Source organism: Trachurus japonicus, chromosome 17 (genome assembly GCF_045865225.1).
Source record: "Trachurus japonicus isolate A0001 chromosome 17, Traja_1.0".
Lineage (NCBI taxonomy): Eukaryota > Metazoa > Chordata > Actinopteri > Carangiformes > Carangidae > Trachurus > Trachurus japonicus.
Genome location: NC_140923.1, coordinates 12,792,675 through 12,814,584, shown reverse-complemented (window position 1 = coordinate 12,814,584; position 21,910 = coordinate 12,792,675). Strand labels below are relative to the sequence as shown.

At 41.3% G+C, this 21,910-nt stretch overlaps 1 protein-coding gene across 3 annotated transcripts in view; it reads right to left on the bottom strand.

Moving 5' to 3' along the window:
• Nucleotides 1-21,910, bottom strand: part of ak5 (adenylate kinase 5) — a 114,707-nt gene that overhangs the window by 51,897 nt on the left and 40,900 nt on the right. For all 3 annotated transcript variants that reach the window (XM_085804232.1, XM_085804233.1, XM_085804234.1), the window contains exons 7-8: nucleotides 17,919-18,009; nucleotides 7,642-7,715 (exon numbers count right to left, since the gene is read on the bottom strand). In XM_085804232.1, the coding sequence (XP_085660358.1) occupies nucleotides 7,642-7,715; nucleotides 17,919-18,009 (165 nt within the window). The remainder of the gene's footprint in view (nucleotides 1-7,641; nucleotides 7,716-17,918; nucleotides 18,010-21,910) is intronic.

Below are 21,910 nucleotides of genomic sequence, written 5' to 3'. Positions count from 1 at the left end.
ATATAGCCTACTACAGTATACTCAGCATCTCATCACAGAAAAAAAAGAGAAAAAAAAGAGAAAAAAAGAGACGGACAGAGAGAGAGAGAGAGAGAGAGGAGGACAGAGAGAGAGAGAGAGAGGGAGAGAGAGAAAGCGCGTCCTTGCTGATTTCATCCACATGGTGTGTGTTTATGTTGTGATTAGTGTAGCCTACACCTCTGATCTTATACACAGGGTTTGAATAAATGTGAGTTTCTTTATTAGTTTATTAGTTGTTGTTTCTTACATTGGGCAGGGGTTCTCAGTGTATCAGATCAATCTGGTTAAGTATATTTAGTAAAATAAACTCATTATTGGTCACTCTGAGCTCGGACCTCCGGACCAAAACACTGTTTTCCTCCTGGGAGAGGTTCGGCCTCCGGCGTCGCTGTTTCCTCCGTCCATGTCCAAGTATAAAATGACAAACTTGCAGCGCGCATCACCCGCCGCGCAGTTAAAGGTGAGGAGAGGAGCTCCTTTGATTGGTGAAGATCTGACTCGGCTGTGTCAAACCCACTCCACGCCTTCTCTCTCTCCTTCATCTCCTCCTGTCTCCCTCCCGCCCTCTCTCCTCCCTCTTTGCCGGTTTGGCCGCCGTGGGGAGGGACGAGGGGAGGGTTTGCGGTGCGGTCTAAAGTCTGACTGCGCGGCCCACCAATCTTGCGAAATGGACCTGGTCCACGCCCCGTTGGCGTGGCGAAGCTGCGCTGATCACAGACTTCACCTGGTCGACGAAACTAGAGCCCTTTGACTTGACTGAAGCAACAAGGAGTTTAGTTAAACCCGGTTTTAAATGAATTAATCCAATTTAAGATGATAAAGAGGTAACATCACGGATTAAAACTGCTGACAGATGCTGAGGAGACGACTTTTCTTAGATCTGTTATCACTTTTATCCGGACGATAATCTGTGTCTGGTGCATGAATATTTTATAACTCAGCCGAACACTGTAGATAAAACGTGCACCAGTGTTTTTTCCTGTAGCTGCAGCTCTGCATTTATACACAACGGTGCTTTGATAGATGGTGATAACATCACTAACAGCTAACACGCTGGTGACATGTTGATATTTAGATACTGATGATACGAAGTGGAGGTTTTGCTCCCTAAAATGTGAAATGTTCACTCTGAGGGAAAATATAATTTGGTCAGTGAGTAGACTTTCAGTTATAATATCTAAAAGGTTTGACAGATGGTTATAAAAACATCATAATTAATCATTTTCAATTGATCAATTAAATTTATAGTGAATATAAAAATATATGAAATGGAGGAGAAAAGTGAAAGAGTCGGCCTCGGAGGTGTGTTGTCAGTGCCTGGACTCTATACTGGACGTGAAAAGTTGCTGCATAGCGTATAACTGGAGGAGAGTGGGTGAGTTGTTTTTGTCTCTTTTCAATAACAGATGTTTGATGCCTCGTATTATGGGCTGGGACCCTGTTTGTACTGTTGATGAAGGTTGGTGCTGTTCTGAGCATTATTTGTGGCTATGAGTGGCTTTTTGATCGGTTGATAGTGGATCAATAGACTGCGCTGTTTGTTATGGTGCGGCCATTGCTAAAGTTGCTACAGCTAGAGAAGCTAGCGGTTAGCAGACTTCATCTCTCGAGGGGGGGGGGTCTAACTCGGTGTTAACGGTTCGTTGGACCATGGGTTAAATTTACGCCGGAATATCCCTTTAATATGATTCTAATCCTGCACACTATCTGTGCATAATTCATTTTAAGTGGCTTATTTATGTATAAATAGTTCAATATAATTGATATATATCTTATAATGTATTGTATTTTTATGCATAACGCAATAATGCAACAGAAGAATTTTGATTTTCTGATTCTGAAAGTTATGAAGTTGTGCAATCAACAAAATCATTAGGATCAATACTGTATATAAATATATATAAACCATCCAGCAGAGATGTGAGGAAACAGGACAGTGATGTGGTTAGCAGCAGCGTGCGGCGTCTGTCCGTCTGGATTTCAGAGGAATGATTCCTTCACATGTTTGTCCTGCTGTGAGTCACCTGTGTGATCTAATCAAATGAGCTGTGGCGGCCGCCCGCCCTCGACTCATTAAACCTCCGGACCACTGAGCTCAAATGTTGTGACTCTCAAAATGAGCCTGGAGTCGCTCCAGCGGTCTGAGCGACTCTGGGAGCAGGAAGCAGCAGCAGAGAGACGTCCTGCACATTTCTGTACTGATGTTCAGATGAAGGAAACTCGTCTGTTTACTGAAGCAGAGTGTTTAGATGATTTTTTTATCCTCCTCGATCCCAAAATAGTTTTTTAATTCAGGACATATAAACTGTTGCTTTTCCAGTAAAATGCCAAATACTTCACTTCCAGCAGCTTGAAAGCTTCATGAAGTAAAGTTATGATGTGAGTAAAGCTGAGTGTTTAGATTAAAATAGGATGAATACGTTTGATATGATGTGGAGAAAGATCATGGTTTAGGATGTAGAATAAGTTAACTTAACTACTTAATGGTTATATTAGAGGATCTTCATTGTTATGGTTACAATCATAAAGAAATGAATGTGAATGAAAATGGAAATGAACAGCAGTCGACTTCCTCTTGCAATATATCAATATCTATATTTGCTCATCACTAACACAGATGTCTTTACGTATTGTAGATGATTGTGTTGCAATGCATTCAGTTCTTCAGTGTCACAGTATCACTGGATTGGCGATATCGTCGTATTGTGGTGCTATTGTTACTGTGGGTACCTAATGTATCATGAGTTACTCTGTTGTTTTAGGAAAAAACTTAAAGGGATAGTTAAACATTTTGGCAAATTGGCCCATTGCCATAATCCCTATAGTTTTAGCAGTAGGTTCGTTGCGTTTAATTGTCGGCGCAAGCTATTTTTAGAACGGCGGAGCAGAGCCGTGAGCTGCTCAGAGCTACGCTACGTTCGTTATTATCTCACAGCGTGGTGAATGTGCAGGTCACAACTTGTCCACCAGAGCGTTTTGGAGTTGTTGGATTGTGTATTTGATGAGTTTGATGAGGGAAACCAAGAAATCCCATGAGCCTCCGTAGCGTAGCTCTGAGCAGAGCGCGGCTCTGCTCCGCCGTTCTAAAAATAGCTTGCACCGACAATTAAAGGTAACGAACCTACTCCTAAAACTATAGGGATTATGGCAATGGGCCAATTTGCCAAAATGTTGAACTATCCCTTTAACTTCAGATTATAATAAGCTGCTTGCACCATACAGGTTTTTTTTTTTTTGCTTTTGTATAATGGACACTTTTGCTGCAGTGGTTTGACACATTTTGGCTCATTATGTTTGGCTTTTTGTTGTCGTTGTTTGCTCAGGTCACTCAGGTTAAATCTACTTTCATTCACCCTGTGTTTCATTGTAACCTGAGTGTCACTTCTGACTGTGTTTCAGCTTCCACCTGACATCCAGTTGGTAATACAACTTAATTAGATCAGTTGTTTGGACGGCCCTGCATCTATGGGGTCAGGCAATAATAACACAGTTATTATGTTTGACCTGGACGTAGTGGAAGTAGGCGCAGCTATAGAAGGTGAATTGCCTGTAATAGCAAAATTGCTGCACGAATAAAATACATTAAATAATAAATGTAGTATCTAGTGCACCAAATGTTCAAAAAAATAACGAATGGAGACACACACACATCCCCTGTATCTCCAGCAGAGCATGGAGGAGGGCTCAGGTCCACCTGCTAATTAATTACTGATGAGAGAACATCTGCAGCCGACACTGACCTGGATTCAGCTGCAGCTACACACCATAAAACAGTGAAACTACAAAGTTTTTCAAAGCCACATAAGGAAAGGTGAGTCAGAAGAAATACATGAATACTTCAGATCTCACACTCTCATCAGGATCATAATGGTAGATGGTGAGTTTTCTGACACCAGAGCACCAAAATAGCCGCTTGCTCCTGCCCTTCCTGTCCCCTCCTTCTGTGGATCAGCAGCACGCTAACAAAATCCATCTCCGTCTCATTTCTTAGGCCACAAATATGGAGTGACAAGGCTGCACAGCGTCTTTGTTCCACCTCACAGAGAAAATGGTCACAGCTCGCCACAGGAAACGGCAGCACAGGAGCGTCTTCACCGAGTCTCTTTGCTCTCTCTCTCTCTTAGAGCTCGAGCCGCTCTGTGTTTTTTTTCCCTCTACAAAGATTATCTCAGCGTCGTATCGACAGAGCAGGCTTTACCCTCGGTCTGGATGTGTCTGAATAATGATGAGTAGGTGACAGCGCCGTTCAATACCTATCGATCGGCCTCTCTTTTAAGTTCACTTTTATTATAGATCACAACCGGGTCTGAAGATGAAACATTACCATCTCTGTAAACACTCACACAGGGACAAAACATATATCAGTGTCAGTCTGAGGTGTATGAACGGGCTTCGACAAGATAAACAGATCTGACCTGCAGCGAAGAATAATCACAGTGACGATACAAAGTAATATTATTAGTCAGATTCATCTTGGACCTTGTTTACTGTGTGTTTTTTGTCTTCTGTTCTGCAAATGAATTGGACTGAAATATGAATGGAGGGAGATGGAGCGAATAACACTTAATTAATAATAATAATTAATAATAATTGATTGATTTCACCACTTGGGTGCAGCAGGAACTATTTTACAAACACAACACACAACATATCATCTCCTTCTGAAGTGGTTATCTTTCACCTTGGTAGCAAACGATGCTTCTTCTTCTTTTTTTTCTTTCTTTTTCTTTTTTTTTTTTTTTTACAACTCATCCAGCACTTACTGAGGAACATCATTCATAAACTGGAAAATCGAAGTGAAGCAACCAATCTCTTTTAGCTCTGTTTTTGGTCTCCACCGACTTAGAAAAAGGTCTAAACTTTCAAGATAAAGATAATTACATTTCACATATGAGTTCCCAAAGTAGTTTTGCACATTCAATTCTTTATAAATTGAAAAAGCTGTTTGTGATCAGAGTTTGGTGTCAGCTTATACTTCATATTAACATAGGTGTCAAACTTTACAATCAAGAGTTAAAGCGTCATGCATCCTTTTAACAGGGATGTGCTTCAGTTATGAGACATGTAGAAACTTTCCTCTTTTGTTGATTTAAAACTCTAGCACTGACCCATATCATCCCTTTTTAAGACACTTTACACATGCAGAAGAGGAATAATGTGCAAAATGTAGATTAAAAAACAGTGCAGATGAAGTGTAGACTGTAGATTTATCACTGAGTAGGTTGAGGAGAGATGGCACAATAGACAAATGCTATGGAGGAGGTGCGTTTATGCAACTCCCATTGAGTTTCTGCCAAAGCAAAAGACCCAAACTTCTCCAGTGCAGAGAGCAGAGCAGCCAAGACTAAACAGATTCAGTTATCAAGAGCAGCTCCCAGGTGTGAATTCAGTGCACTGTGTAAATGAAGAGGTGTGCTGCTGCTCAGAGAGCGTTTGTGCCCTGAAAATCAGACTGGTTGGAGAAAAAAAAAAAAAAAGTAAAAACCTCAACAACAACAAAGAAGAATCTCCATCAGGCAGCAACACTCCCGAGACGAAAAGTAGAGAAGCAGAAACGGAAAGAGAGAGAGAAAGAGAGGGAGAGAGAGACAAGCTATTTGTTTCCAGACTCTCTGTGGATGGAAATGAGACGGAGGGGGGGTCGGGGGTCACGCTTCACTGCAGCGCCGGGATTGTGTGGAGGAACGATGCTCGATGCATCGCTCTGAAAATCTGAATCATTCGGCCTTTTTGAAAGGAGTTCACTGTTTGCCATTTCTGAAAAGGTAATTTGCAGATTGTCAGTTTTGTTTTGCAGCTGAAGAGAAAGGACGGAGCGAGAATGAGACGAGCGCAGGACGACGTGGACACGGCTTTGCTTTTTTTTTGGCTCGTTAGTGATGATTCACAATTAGATTTATGTGATGGGACAAAGATGAACACCATGAAAGGGACAATGAGATTGTTATTAAGTTGTGTAGTGAGGTTGTTGTGAGGATCATCGGGGTGAAAAAAGGGCCGTGTTGAGATTCGAATCACAAAAACAAACTCAGTCCATCAAAGTGGAAAACTTTCCATATTTACTCGGATGTTCCCGAAGCTTTCAGCCGCGCTCCACTGGCTTCATCACGACTGAAAGCTGCAGGAACACTGAGTTCACAGCCATGAGCCGACACATCAGGATCATTCACAGGTGCAGTGAAAAACATCGGGGTTGTAAAGACGTCTTTCCTCCCAAATTCTCTTCACATGTGTGTTTAAAGCAGTTTCACTGAGAACTTCTCCTTCAGAGAGATAATCGTCCTCCTGACAGGTGTGGCTGATCGAGACGCTGAGTCCTCATTAATACACAGGCGTGTGTGTGTGTGTGTGTGTGTGTGTGTGTGTGTGTATGGGGCTGGTAACGACTAACGGCCACTTTAAAATGTGCAGTTTTTATTTTGTAAAAAAAAAAAAAAGAAGTACAGTGGCCCTGAGAGCTCAGTGCACAGCAACAAAGACACAAACAAGCTGCAAATTCACACACAGCACAACAGAAGTGATTCCACTATAAAGTGAAGAACCTGCCTGAGAGTTGTTGTTGTGAGCTGTGATTATAGATGTTAAAGGTGTTGAAAAACAAGTGCATCCCAGCAGTTGAGAGAGAGCAAGTGAACCAGCGACGAAATCTTGCGCAAAAGTGTCCTGATAGGCTACTGTAGTCTGGGGCCGTTGACTCGCTGTTTTGTATAAGCAGCCGGATCGTGGGCGAGAGAGGCAGGCCTTTCCATCAAAATAAAAGCACCAAGGTAATAAAATGCGGTGAAACTTTTTAATTTAAGGAATATAATTTACAAGAAAATCCCAGAGCCATTAAGTTAATCTTTTTCTTTTGTTGTATTTAATTGTATTACAAGTTATTTTCTATTTTATAAGTTTTATGTTGGTGAACACTTTTACTTTGGTGAATTTGGTGATTTCCAGATCCAGAGTAAACAGAAACCAGGCTCTTCTCCTCTCTGAAGAGCCTGGTGACGCGAGGCTATGATATGCAGCGTGACGATTTTACCGCGAGTATATTCTATTGGTTCAGAATCCAAACCAATCAAATTATCGAGGGATGGAAACAAACTGATGGGGCTATTTTTTTTAGATTCCTGACACTTCCTGGTTGTCGTTTTTGACATCTTGGAGTGCTTTTTAAAAATGTTTTATTTCAATGCAATTCTCTCATATTCTCCTCTCTCTGCTAACTAGCTTGCAGAGAAAGCAGCGTCTCCTTTCAACCAATAAGAAGTGTTGAGGTGCGGGACATGGCCGCACCACTGTTGTCCAGATAGAGACAGAGTGAGCGAGTCAGGTTGGACTTGAATCCAGACTTCTGTTGTGCTGCAGTTTGTCTATTTGCATCTGATCAGTTAATCTGCAATACGTTGTGCCCACCGTAATGAAGAAATGTATTACTGTAGGTGCTGAACTTTGCAGCTCAGGCTGTTGGATCGGATAGGCAACATGCATGAGGCAGATTGTGCAAAAACTGGGATGTTTTCAACCTCCAGAAAAGTGCTGCAAGCTGCAACGTGAGCAAATGATGATCGATTGAGATTCAGGGACGGACAACCCTTCACTGAACAGGCAATAATAAATAAATCGTGGTCTTACCTCATCGTACTTGCAGGCGGTGTCTGCCAGGCTGCTGCTTTCACCCAGTAGACTCAAGTCCAGTTCACTGGGACCTGAACACACACACAGAGAGAGAGAGAAAAACTAAATCCACACAACAATCATGAAACTTGATGTTGTTCAACTTCCTGTGTGATTCTCTTATTGGGTTTCTTGCTGAGAGTCGGACGTCAGCATCAGAGTGACTCATGTCTGTGAGTGGAGTGTGGAGCTGGAGGACCAGAGGTGATCAACACTCCTGAAGTCTCTCCTATAGAAGTTCAGCCCCGTCCTGTTGCTGAGACAAACATAATCACTGGCTGGGTTATTTTCAGACAGAGGCTGTTTTCTTTTGTTATTATAAATGACTGAAGCAGAGCATTATAAACCACAGCAGAGTCAGGGGAAGGTGTTCAGGGGCCGACATGTCTGTCAAGGTTAAGAAAACACTGCGGTTTTTTATTAAAAGTAAATAAACACGTTCATATCTCACTGTGAGCTTTCCCTGGTTTTAACCGAACCATCTTTCTCTCACCTGAACAAAGTGCTGCTGCTGCCTCCACATAAACATATAAAAGTTTAATAACGCTGGAGTGAAGTGAAGTGAAGTGGATTTCATTCTGCAGGATCAGACGTACGACAGAAGAGAAAAAAAGAAACATCCCTGTTCAGTATTAACATATCGGTGACTTCCTAAATATGTGAATTAAGGCGAGACAGCACCCCCGAAAATGCCATTTTCCCTTCTTTTTTTTTGGGTGATTTTGCGATATTTTGCTTCCTAAACATGTCTTCTTTCAAACTAGTGGCAATAAAATGTCAATAACACACAATTAGTTGTTTATTTTAATTCATTTTGCCTGATTGCGTCCGTAAATTCCTCATAAATTCGCCAAAAGTTATTACTTTTGGCACAGCTGTACGTGTATAGTTCTGTTCATTTCATATAAATAACTTCATGCTGTTGTTCAGTTATCAGTCATGTGTTTAGGATGTCTATTACCAATGGTTTGATTAGGTGTTGTGTTTGTGAATAGCAGATTCAAATAAAAATGTATGGAATTTTACAATACATAACTTTCAGGCCGTTTTCTCAAAAATAAGTTTTTCTTACACACCAAGATATGAAATACCCATTTCCCTCGTACCTACACTCACCAAACTTTCCACATTTCTTCCTATCTATATCCTGCTTCTTTTTACAGAAGGGTTTGTTGATATATCATTCATATCCGGGTGTTAAGTACATTTTATACCAAAAAAAAAAAAATAAATGATTTTTTGTATGACTGTAGATGGTATTTTCTGATGTATGGGCTGATAAGAGGACATCCCAGCCACAATCCCTTCTGTAAAAAGTTTCTTGTGGAATGTGTCAACAAAATGAAACCAAGCTTTTGAATCTGGCATCATCCAATGTTGGTGATTCTGTTCTTGATGATATATGCAAATATGCAAAATGCGCATATTTAATGAGTTAGCGCCTAATTTGCATATATAAACATAAAATTCAGACAACGTATACACTTTTTTCTTAGTTTTTATACACATAACAAACTGGGAAAGTTTTGTAGTGATATCTATAAAAATATATTTTTTGCCTATTCACCTACAGTAGGCTGTCTCGCCTAAAACGTCACAATTATGTTTCCTTCAAAACATATTTACTGTTGCAAATTAGTTGTACAGAGACATCATTTCTCGGAGACAGGGTTGAGCCCGGTTGCCTGGCAATGGTGGCGAGACTCCAGGAAGCCGCTGTGCTCGGCTGTTGTTTGTCAAGGAGCATTTACAGCACATGAGGCCACTGCGAGATCACACAGTGTTGTTTTTACATTATGTTCCTAATTATTCTGCAGCTCCTCACTGAACTCAGAGCAGCACATTTTCCGAAAAATGTTAATTTATTCCTCATGTGAAAGGCAGAAAATCCTCATTTTTAAAAGGTTGGAAATAATTTGATTTTCAACAGACGCATTTCATGTCTGGGAAATGTCATTATAAACATAGAAATGAGCTGAGCTGACTGGTAATGTATTATAAAAACATAATGTTGCTGCCACAACCACTCAATACATGAAGATGAATGTATGTATGTATATGTATGTATAGATGTATATTGCATGATCTCTGTGCAGCTAATTTTGTCCCTGTGCACCACAACAGCACGCCAAGGCACATCCAACTTCCAGATGTAGACACACAGCTGCATGCACATCTGCACTTTGGCTCAAACACAAACCTGGAAACAGTTTAATCTACAAATTCATCAGGTTCATCTTAACTTCATAAACCCGTGAACCTGAAGGGAACCGGTGCTTTCCTCCTGTCCATAAGTGAAGCTGCCGAAGGTGACACTGAGATAAAAAAAAATCTAAAACGCGCTGCATCTTCATCCTCCATCCTCCATCCTCGGTGGAAATGGGTCGTGAATAACGCGCCCCCCTCGGCAGATCTTTCCTTTCATGCACGCCACACATGCTTCCATCCTGATTAGAGGAACTGGGTTAGAGACTCCGTGAGGATGAAGCTTCAAACATCCAGGCAGATTCCAGAGAGAGACGGCAGCTGTGAATTCCTTAGATCAGTGCTTCCCAACCTTTTCCCTGCTCATGGCCCACTTTGAAATTCTCAAATTCATCCTAACCCAGACCGGACCAGATACAACGAAGGTGGTGGTTTTGGTCCATGTTGATATAATAAACGGCATCACATGGATTTGTCGGCAGCACATCCATGTTGTGAATCTCCTGTTCCTCCACATCCTAAAGGTCAGAGCTCTGTGAGACTCGGTGACGGTGGAGGTTGTTTGAGTCCAGTGAACTCATCATCATGTCAAAGAAACCAGTGTGAAATGATTTGAGCTCTGGGTTTAAACGACGCTCCGTCGGTGCAGAGGGGTCCAAGAAAATGTCCCAAACCCCATCACACCACCAGCGGCAGTTTGAATCCATGATGTGTAACAAATTGTGTAGACAATACAATACAATATTGTCACACATCTGGAAGGGATTGCTAATAAATTTTGATCCAGATCTTGGTCTAATTAAGATATTTGGACATTATGTCCAAGTTTTTTCTATTCCATTTGGACCTTTTGATGTATTTTGGCCTGTCTTCTGATAATTGATGTGATGCTATAATTGTCTTTTTTTTCCTTTTTCTATTTATTATATTCAAGTTACTGTGCATAAGAGCTTCTATTATATCGGATCTATTTTCTGATATGGTTGGGATGTTCATGACGGTTCACCTTTTTCCTAGTTATATGTAAACTATTATGATGCATTATCGAATATATCACTGTTCCAATGATTTATATGAATGTATTTTCTATCATAATGACTGATCTGGACCAGCTGGTTCTGTTTAATTGGGAGACACACCCACATATCAGTGCTGAGGACGGCGCTTTATATTAAAAGAAAGTCCAATCCCTTTCTGTTGATTCTCTACACATTGTGACAAATTGTAACCGGACCATCTGAATGTCACAGTAAAAAATGAAGACGTATTTCTTTCCTCTATCGTCCAGTTTTGGTGCCCATGTGACCTGTAGCTTCATCTGTTTGATGTTGTTGTGTTTTCAGAGTTACTTCTCTCACTTACAATGCGTGGTTATTTAAGTTACTGTTACCTTTCTATCAACTCCAACCAGTCTCTCCATCCTCCTCTGACCCTTTGACCTTTGGCATCAAAAAGGCATTTCTACTCTGCTGCTCACTGGATATTTTTTCTCCTTTTCCAACTTCCTCTGTGGATCCAGGAGATGGTTGTGTGTGAAAATCCCAGTGGATCAGCAACAGACTCAGACCAGCCTGTCTGGTTTTTTAACAACCATGCTGTGTTCAAAGTCTCTTAAATCGCCTTCCTTTCCCCGTTCTGATGCTCAGTTTGAACTTCAGCAGAAGATCTGGACCATGTCTACGTGACCAAATGCAGTGAGTTGTGATTCAACTATTGGATATTTGTGTTAATGAGCAATTTCATAAAGTCAGTGTACATTTACATCTACATTTACTCATTTGACAGATGCTTTTATCTTTTCTCCTAAGAGACTTGAGCTTCAGTGTAAATAGTGCCGCCTCTTTTTAATTTTAGGGGGTTAGGGTTTGCATTTTTTTAAAAACACTTTCAATGTCTTTAAAGATAATTTCATTCAAAAACATAATTTATATTTTCAGTTTTTTAAATAAACAGTTGTGCATCCTCTCAGGTTGGGAGCAGTTGCTTCCTACTTGAAAGCGTCGACGAGAACCCACCAGAGAAAACATCAAACAAGAACAAGAAGAACAACCACCACCACCCCGTGTCCTCTCTACAGTTCACAACTTAAAGAGTCAGCAGCTTGTCAGAGTGAATCTCATCCTGAGCGATGACAATATAGAGGGTTTTTTTTTTTTTTGTGTCACCGTTTGAGGCCTGTGATGTCAGGTGGCCCATGCAGGCTGCGTTAAGCGATAATCACAGCCTGAGGATGGACGCTCCAGAGGTGTGGACGCTGGCAGCAGCAGCAGATGGACCTGAAGGCAATCTCTTTCAAAGGGTTTGCCGTGACAAGGACTACCGATCTATTTTTAAATTTCACTTTTTTTTTGTTGCTTCCTGCAGCTTTTTCCTTCCTCCGTTTCTTCTGCAGTGTAACGACGTCACCTGATCTCTGAGGCCTTTCACTAGTCCTTTCAAATTGCTCTCCACTCAGGAGTGCTTGTTTCTTTTTTATTCCACCTACACAGAGAAAAATAGAAATACGTAAATGTACTCAAAAGGGTACAAACCCTTGTCGCTCCAGGCGTACCTTTTTTAGAGACAATTGTGTACCCATTGGTGCCGGTACATTTTTGTACCTTTTCAAAATGTACCAGTTTTAAGTACAACTGTATGTCCCACGACCTCCTGCACCGGAGGCGACGACGCTAACCGCTTCGCCAAGACCTTCTCCTTACTGGTACCTCGTGACTGGGGCACCTGCAGACCTCCATTACATATATTTACAAAATAATTACTAGTTGAATGTTTAATTATTATCCCTACTTTCCTACTTAAGCTACTATTTTTTTCTAACACACTGTCTCTGATAATGTACCTTTAGGGGGTAAATATGTGTACCTTAGGAGTACATATATGTACCTTTTGCCATTCTGGAACATTTATGTGCCTTTTCTACCCCCAAAAGGTACACATAGGTACTCTAGAGTACAATAATTGGGCCTATAGGCTACAGTAGGACAGAACTGTACCTTTAAGTACAGAAATGTCCCCCTTCTGTACCCCTATTTTTCTCTGTGTATTGTGAAGCTCCATTATGGAAAAACACACGTGAAAGAAAGAACATCTCCACAAATGCTCTTAAACACATCTCACAGTGCCTGTTCATGACGAGCGCTGCGTACAGTAAGTGGACCGTCGATGGGAAGCTCTCGCAGCCAATTATCGTCCTAAATGAGAAAAAAGATCAATCACTGACGTTCCTCGCTGGAAGAAGAGTGAGTGACACATTATCTTAAGAACAATAATAATGACGGTTCAGTAGGAGTCGGTGAACATTAACAGGGTTCAGCAGCGTCTCTTCTCCGGCAGCGAGCGATCAGTTAACGGAGCTTAAACGATTTATTTTTGAGGCTCTGTCACTCAAGTGGAGTAAATGCAGGACAGGATTTATTCTATTTTTTCTCCCCCACTTCTATTCCATTTGTTTGGTATTTCTGTGTTTTTGTCATGAAGCTGACTGCTCTTGAGTGTGAGGAGAACAGCAGAAGTGCGTCAGGTAGCTGTTGAGTTGAGCACGAGCCAATTTCGATGTCAAGGATGTGAGAGAGAGATGTGAACCTCCATCCTGTTATGTGCTCGGCCCTTTATGAACTCTGGAGATGAGCTGAAAAACTTTTTCCATAAATGATCTGCAGGGTTTATTTGACTTTGATATGAATCCGTCAAAGCAGCAAAATGTGCTCAATAATAATAATATTAAAGCTGCAGTCGTAATAATCTCTGCATGTCCATCATGAGCTTCCTGAGCAGCTCTCCAACTTCTCGTGCCGTACTGTATGTTCTCCTGTTCTGATTCTTCACCTCCCGACACAAACTGCTGAGTGAATCTGTTGTGGTGAATCTAGATCTAGACCGTTCCCGACATCGAGGGCGTCAACAAAGCAGTTTTGCCATTGTTTTTCCACAGCGAATGGGAATTAAAGATAATTTGACAGGTCATTGAAGCAAAATGGCTGAAAATGGCTGATACAGGTGTCTCTCTATCCACCACTTTATTTTCCCATGATCCATTGCGTCACACCACAACGGAAGTCGGTTTTAGTAGCAATCTAGCGAGCGGCTAACTGGTAGCGTTAGCCACCGGTGTAGGCACCAAATGTGGGGGCTCCGGGCTGCCAAAACCGTTTTGACTAAATCTTATGTTTGTTAAGTCTATAAAACGAATTATTGAACACACATTACTATTTCTGTGTGCACGTTTTTGTAATTAGTCATGGTTATCGTAGTTGTTAGCTTTACTGCTGCTGACAGCTAAGCTAACAGCAGCAGCAAATCAGGACGTCAGCTGTCAAAACCATCCCGTTGTCGGACACGACATGAAACTACTCCAGTTAGCTCAGTCATGTTGTAACTAGGATATCCGCTGGAAAAATTTTTTTTTTCATGGGCAGTTATTATTGACACTGCTAACGGCTAACAGCTAACGGTTAGCCCAGCTAATCTAAAATGTTTGTTCAACAATTCGTTTTATAGACTTCATAAACATCAGAGTAGTCACGACAACGGTGATTATAGCAACGTGAAAATGTGACATAGCTAAAGCTAAAACCTCGTCCGTATTGTTCTCATTAAAATTACGTGAAGATTAAATAAAGTCATCACGGCCAATGTCTATCAACCAGTCTATGCTATCAACAATACAGTAACGGTGGAATGGAGTGTCATTCTCCGGAAAGTGGCCGGATAGGTTGAGTTGGATTGGAGTTGATAATTTACTGGTGGTATGGATCAGTTTTGGACGAGCTGGATGGAGATGGATGAACTAAAAGCAGCTTTTTACTCTTTTACTCCACACTTCGTCACGTCACAGCCACAGCACTTTCCTGTTTCCAGGTCACATGTCATCCACCTGCCCAATAACAGATGAGGAGAATTTGTCTTTAAATGTGCTGTAACCCACACTCTCAAGATATAAACATGTACAGACCTTAGTGTATAAATATATTAACAGATCGAGCATCATTCAGAATCCAGAAGTTAAAGAAAGCACTGAAAATATTCATTAATTAGTGAGTTTTGGTCGTGTTGTTGTTAAGTAGGATTATTGTCTTCCCTTGTTTTAAATGTGTGGTGCTGTTTGTTCATGAACCAGAGCTCAGTTCACAGTAAAACAGACCAAATTATTTTCTGTGTAAACACATTGCAAATAAAGTTTAAACAATTTAATTAATCAGCGTTTCTTGCCCATAACTTAAAGTGTGATTGACAGTTTGGAAAACAATCAGTGCACCCTAATTGTCAATAAATGACTTTGACTATTATGAGCTCTCTTAGTGATGATCTTCAAATGCTTAATAATTTTCATATATTTCAACTGGATAATACAGACTGTTGTTATTTTATTTCCTCACTTGGAGCGTCGGCAGCTCTAAACCTATTTGCTCTCACAATAAAGCTGCCCTCTTATAAATAAGTTAAACCAGAGATCCTCTCTGTGCTGTGCAAAGAGAAGCAGCTGCAGCTTTATGTTTTACAGACCAACATGAGAGAGGTTTTGATCTTCTCGTCTAATTCTCCAACAGAAAACGATTCAGTGTCTTTCCTAAAACGTGTCACTGTTCCTTTAACAACCAAAAGAAAAAGCATGATAAATGATGATACAGTAGCCTAGCCTACATCATGGATCAGATATCAGTCACCAGTCTGTATAACGACATATCTACAAAGTAGAAACATTCAAACTCTCCGCTGTGAGTCTGACTTCACACTTCAAGAGGTTTTTATGCTGTGTAGGCACATTTACAAGTTTATATCATGAAAAGCAAAGGCATATATTTTTTTGCCAGCTCAGTTCTGTGCCAGCAGTGATATATATATATATTTTTTCCCCCTTTCACTGAAGCCTTTTATGATCGCTATCATTTCTGAAATCCCTGCCGACCGATCATATCTTCTAAAGAGACTCGAGGCTGTGTCTGCCAGACCTCGGCTGAAGGCGATGAACACAAAACTGTCTGGGACAATTTTGAAAAATGATAATAAATTATTTATTATTATTTATCTATCTTTTTTCTTTCTTTCTTTTTTTTTTTTTTTTTACATAACACAAACTGGTCGTCTCCATCTGAGGATCAAAGACTCTTTCTAACCTTGTTGAGTCTGTGGTTCTCACAAAGCGTGGCTAACCCTGCTTCACCAGTTGCCATGCCAACTCTTGTGGTAACCAGGGAGCTGGTGGGTGATGTTTTTGGTTTTCACTCGTGTGTGTGTGTGTGTGTGTGTGTGTGGACTGTTTTGGAGAAGCCCTTCATCACTGTGGCTGTTCAAAGCCAGTAAAATCCTCCTGGTGCTCTTCACTGTGACTGTAGGTGTTTTGATGCTGAGGAGCTCAGAGATGATGATGATTGCATCATATTTCATCATTATTTGGCCCAGAGCTGCTGTCATGAACGTCTTCTGCACACATACATATAGCTACTGTATGTAAACACACCTGTTGCAATATTACGTTCTTTCTTTTTTATTTGTTGTGGCATCTTAGCAAAATCTTTCTAGCTGCCTGTGTAAATACACTAAGTACTGCACAGTGGTGGAAGTAAACAGAGCTTTTATAGCAATACTGCACTGCAGAAATATTCTTACAAGTAAAACTCACATTTTAAAGGGATAGTTCAACATTTTGGTAAATTGGCCCATTGCCATAATCGCTATAGTCATAGCAGTAGGTTCGTTACATTTAGCTATTTGTCGGTGCAAGCTATTTTTAGAACGAGCTACGCTACGGAGGCTCATGGGATTTCTTGGTTTCCCTCATCAAACTCATCAAATACACAATCAAACAACTCCAAAACGCTCTGGTGGACAAGTTGTGACCTGCACATTCACCACGCTATGTGATAATAACACAACGTTACCAGACAGAGTTGTTTTAGAGGGAAATACAGAGACTGCTTCTGTCCCTGAAGGCAACGCGCATCAGCGGTTTTGCATGAATTTACCTCGAAAACAACTCTATCTTGTAACATTCCATTATTATCTCATAGCGTGGTGAATGTGCAGCTCACAACTTGTCCACTAGAGCGTTTTGGAGTTGTTGGATTGTGTATTTGATGAGTTTGATGAGGGAAACCAAGAAATCCCATGAGCCTCCGTAGCGTAGCTCTGCTCCGCCGTTCTAAAAATAGCTTGCACCGACAATTAAAGGTAACGAACCTACTGCTATGACTATAGCGATTATGGCAATGGGCCAATTTGCCAAAATGAGGAACTATTCCTTTAATCTGATTCTAATCCTGTACACTAGTTCATTTTAAGTGGCTTAATTATATAGTTCAATATAATTGACAGGGTATATCTTATAATGTATTGTATTTTTTATGCACAATGCAATAATGCAACAGAACAATTTTTCCTCTGGGGATTAACAGTGTGTTTCTGATTCTGAAAGTTATGAAGTTGTGCAATTAACAAAATATATCAGTACTTAATAAACTGCTGTTTAGTTTGTGTATTTCCAGGGAAGCGCAGTGTTTTTCCTTAAGCTAGAACATTTATTGAGTATTTAATGTGTTGCTAATCTAAATCTAAACAGCTACTACAGTAATCAAATAAATGTCATAACATTTGCCTTTGAATTAGTGAGTATTTCCATTTTATGACACTTTACACTGTACTGCACTAATATTATGTACTTTACTTCCCTTGACTGTTTACAGTTCTACATAAAGTTAATAATTAACAGTGTCTATACACGACATTCATTTACAACTGCACTGCACACAGCCTGTCTTTTTATCAGCATAACAACCAACGTGTGTAAATTGTTTTTCTTTTTTTATTTCCCACAGTAATCCCACACCAATAAAATGTCAAACTAAATAAGATGTCTGTTGAAATTTCCCTCATGTCGCCCACACTCACTGTACAAGTCTCCCATAGACAAGAGTGGCCTGATGAAATCCCTAATATTTCCCAGGATAGTTTAACTGAGGTTAAGACCTAAAGTTTTTAAATGTGTTTTGCCTTAATCATATTGAGATGTTTTATAAAATGAGAGCTCGACTCACCGGCTGCAGGCTCTTTGGAGGGAAACAGCTTGTTGTCCAAAGTCATGCTGATGTCACAGAAAACCTCCTCTTCATCTCGGTCGGCATCCAACTGAAACAAAAGAACAGAAAAGAGAAATCCTGATATGATCCTAAACCCATTTATTACATAAACTACATATTCTATTACTCATTAGCCTAGAAATCTAGATGCACCCTAGCGGCAGCAAATATATTTGCTCCGTAGGTGGGTCTAGAAACGAGCCATAGGAACTTTTTGAGTCTCGAACACCGATTGTGTTCACCAATCACAGCGCTCTATCTGTTTAGAGAGTCGTTGGGCGGGCTTAACGCGATGACGACATACATTTTAATTGGTTTGTCAGGCTAATGTCATCCTGCTCTTTGCTCTGATTGGTCGTAGCGCTACCCTATTGGTGCAGAGGCAGTTTGAAAGCCTTCATCCCGCCCCCTGGATTGAGCCGAGGTCTACCGGTCGTTTCCAGACTATACATTTTAGTGATATAGTCTGGCTTGTCAGGCTAATTACTCACATTAAATCTGTAAAAACTCAGGTCTAAACGTCCCAGTGAATAAAACAATCCTCAGATATTTCTAAGAAAAGCAATTTCTATGTTGCTTTAAAGGTGTATAGAAATGGCCGTTTGTCCTGTTTGTCGCGCTGAGTTGTCACGAGCTGCAACACGAGTTTACCTGAGTAAGGAAAATGAATTTGATTGGTCGTTATCGAGCGGGCGGGATATTCAAAGCTTGGGGCGAGCCCGAGCTCCGTGTGTGTGTGTGTGTTTCTCGTTTGATTGACGGATGACAGATCCAATATCAGTGGCTGATGAATCGTGTACAGGCTGACGTATAATTCGTGCGCCTGCATTATCCAAAGCAAAAAAAAACACACACTTTCATCCCGGATTTACGCAAAAATAGAATTTTGCACAAAGTTTGGCCTACATCGTCTGATAGATGAGTTATTACATTCATTTTATGACCCAGAGTGGGCTTACATTCAATTTTCTTTTCTGTACACCTTTAATGAACTTGTATCTGTAAATGAAATATGTGTGGTTATGAAATCTGGTAGGAACTTTATAACTTTATAACTTTATAAATAAAATGACAGACACTTTGTTTCACTTGAATTACAATGAATCTTTGTTTGGCAGCAGTCACATGCAGCGGCACAAGCTGAAAAAGGTCAAAAGTTAATTCAAATATCTACAATATATAAAAATCTGAGATATAAAAACACTTCTGTACAGTATAGAACAAGTTTAAGTGCTTTTTCTCTCACAGCAGCAGTCGCCTTGAAGCCGTTGCACGTGTTCATTAGCAGCATCATGTGAAGGAGGGGATAATGGGAGGGAATGGGTGACGGGTAAATGTGTGTTTGCATGTGTTGTGGGTGTGTGTGGTATTTCTAATGGCTGTGTGCATAACGTAGGGACGTAGTGTATATTATATTGTATAGATCAATGAATTATATCTTTGAAGTTTGCAGACAGAGGCTTCACAAAAAGTCACGACCTTAACCTACGACATCAGAGACAAGAAGTGACACGCTGGGCCGGAGTTAAGCTGCTGCTGCGCCGTCCACAATGAGACTCATTATGAGATCAAACATCAGAGATGAGCTGCAGGTCCTGGGAGCTCCACACACTCAGCTCAGAGGTTGTTTTGTATTCAACACACACACACACACACACACACCAGCAGCTTTAATAACACCAGATTAATTAGCCTCTCCCTCAGGCGCTCGGTCTCCTTTAGATTATCCGGCGGTCGGCGGCCGTCTCCTCCTTTTGCACGTACGGCGGCGGCAAATTGGCCGTGAAGAATCTGCTTTGTGAATGAAGTAGAAGCTGATTGACTCCTCCTGCCTAATCTGCTCTCTGTCGCCCTTCTGGTTGAACTGAGACCTTGCGCACACACACACATACAATAAAAAAACCCCTGGGTGAATGTAAACAGACTGGATTGTAATTGATCTCAGTCTCAGGTGTGTGATTCTCAGCAGGAAGCTAAAACAAACAAACAAATTAATGTCACCGAGTCCGAGTGAGTGGAGGTCAAACAAATGTAAGATAAGGATAGCCCACCAACCACTGCCACCACTTCCTCCAGGGGTTTCCATGGTAACAGCCTTTAAAAAAAAGAAAAGGAAAGAGAGAGGCTGGTCCCTCGGGTACACCTGCAGAAAAGGAGCGAACGGGATCAAACTGAGGATTCCCTGGAGAGTGTGGTATTCAAAAAAAGAAAAAAAAGCCATCAGTGTAGTCGCAGCTCACCTTCACATCTCAACATGTCAGAGAAAGTGTCTGTGGACTCTTTGTATGGTGAATATGCTGCTACGCCGACACAGAGAAGCTCTGTGAAATCCATTTACTCTCACAAGACGAGAGAGTGTCACTTTCCAAGGACGGACGGGGAAGCTCCGCTGTCTGAGTGAGTCAGTGTCCTCAACACTAAACAGACCTGTTGTCTTGTCTCCCTAACCCTCCTAATAATCAAAACTGATGCTGCACCACGACGCATCCGGAAAATGTTGTGTAGATGTTTTCTATCTGATCATGACAAAACACACATCAACACACGCTGCTCATGGGAACAGCTGTGCCACATCAGGTTTCTGTGTGTCTGCTGCCAGGTGTGGGGGCGGCACGGGGACACAGTGGTCAGCAGCACTGTCACTGAGTTTGCGTGAGATTCCTAAAAGCACCTATGCACATCAATAGCTGCGTTTCCACTGCAGGAGTTCCTGGTAAAAGGAGGGGGTAGGAACTTCTACAGGAACCGTCCTCTCACTCGGCCCTCTCAGTGGCCGTGTCTCCACTGCAGACAGGACCCACCGGGCTCTTATGGCGACGTGCAACAGTTTCAATCGTCACATAATCCCGCGATCGCCTATTTACCACTCTTTTTTTTTTTTTTTTTTTTACCAGTCCTAACTGTTACTGCTACTCTCGTCTTTTACTGAGTTATTCTCTCTTTTTTTCCGGCCGTTTTTCCGTTTTTAGTGACGTTGGGTTACAAAAATGCATCTTATTTTGGGGCTTTCTTTCTCTTAGCGTCACATGATCCTGCTTTGAGTCTGACCAATCAGCACAGAGTAAATCTCAAGTCCCACTGGGACTTCTTCAGGGCCGATCTGAGTACATAACGTTACCCCCAGGCAGGGACTCCGTTTGGCCCTGTAAAGGTTCCTGTAAGTGGCCCTGTGGGGGAGGTTCCTGCAGTGGAGACACGCACCAACGGGGCTGGCCCCATAAAATTACCCCCAAGTTCCTGCAGTGGAAACGCACCTAATCTGTGACTCCTCATAGCTGTGAATGTGAGTGTGCGAGGTTGTGTGACCTGATCACAAACTGTAAATAAAGACAGACGTCGTGGTTCAGAGTAGGGGTTGCACAGACTAGTCGATTTTACTGCTCCACAATGGCGTTTTGAGCTTGACGTCGATTTTGTCAGTACGTAGAAGAGGAGAGCAGCTTGAAGCAACAGCTTGAATGTGCAGACTGAAACTAATCCGTCACCCTAATTTATTTAAATTGTCTTCTATAGCTGAATGCACGGCCTTGGTAAACTTGGTTATTCATGTTATTCTAGGTGAGGGTCTCCACGGATCGGCATGCAAGTGTTCCGCGGATCGTTGATGAAAAAAAAAAGTTGTGCATGTAGTGTGGTAACACTAGCGCACCGCGTTTTATTGAAAAAAAAAACACACTAGTGCACCATCGCAGCCAAATAAGCAGGCAATTAAACAAATGAAGAAAAAAACCTCTGCTCGTATAGGCAGCTTAACGTCGCGCACAACAACAACCAACTAACCAGGATCAAAAACCAAAAACTGTGACTGAGCAGGACTGTGATGGTGACGAGGCCTGTGTATCGTTTTCCTCCCTAATTAATAATAAATAAATACAGACAGTAGGCTACAGTCATTTCTTTTGCACTTACTATATATGAGTGTATGTTACACAAAAAAACTGATTTACAGC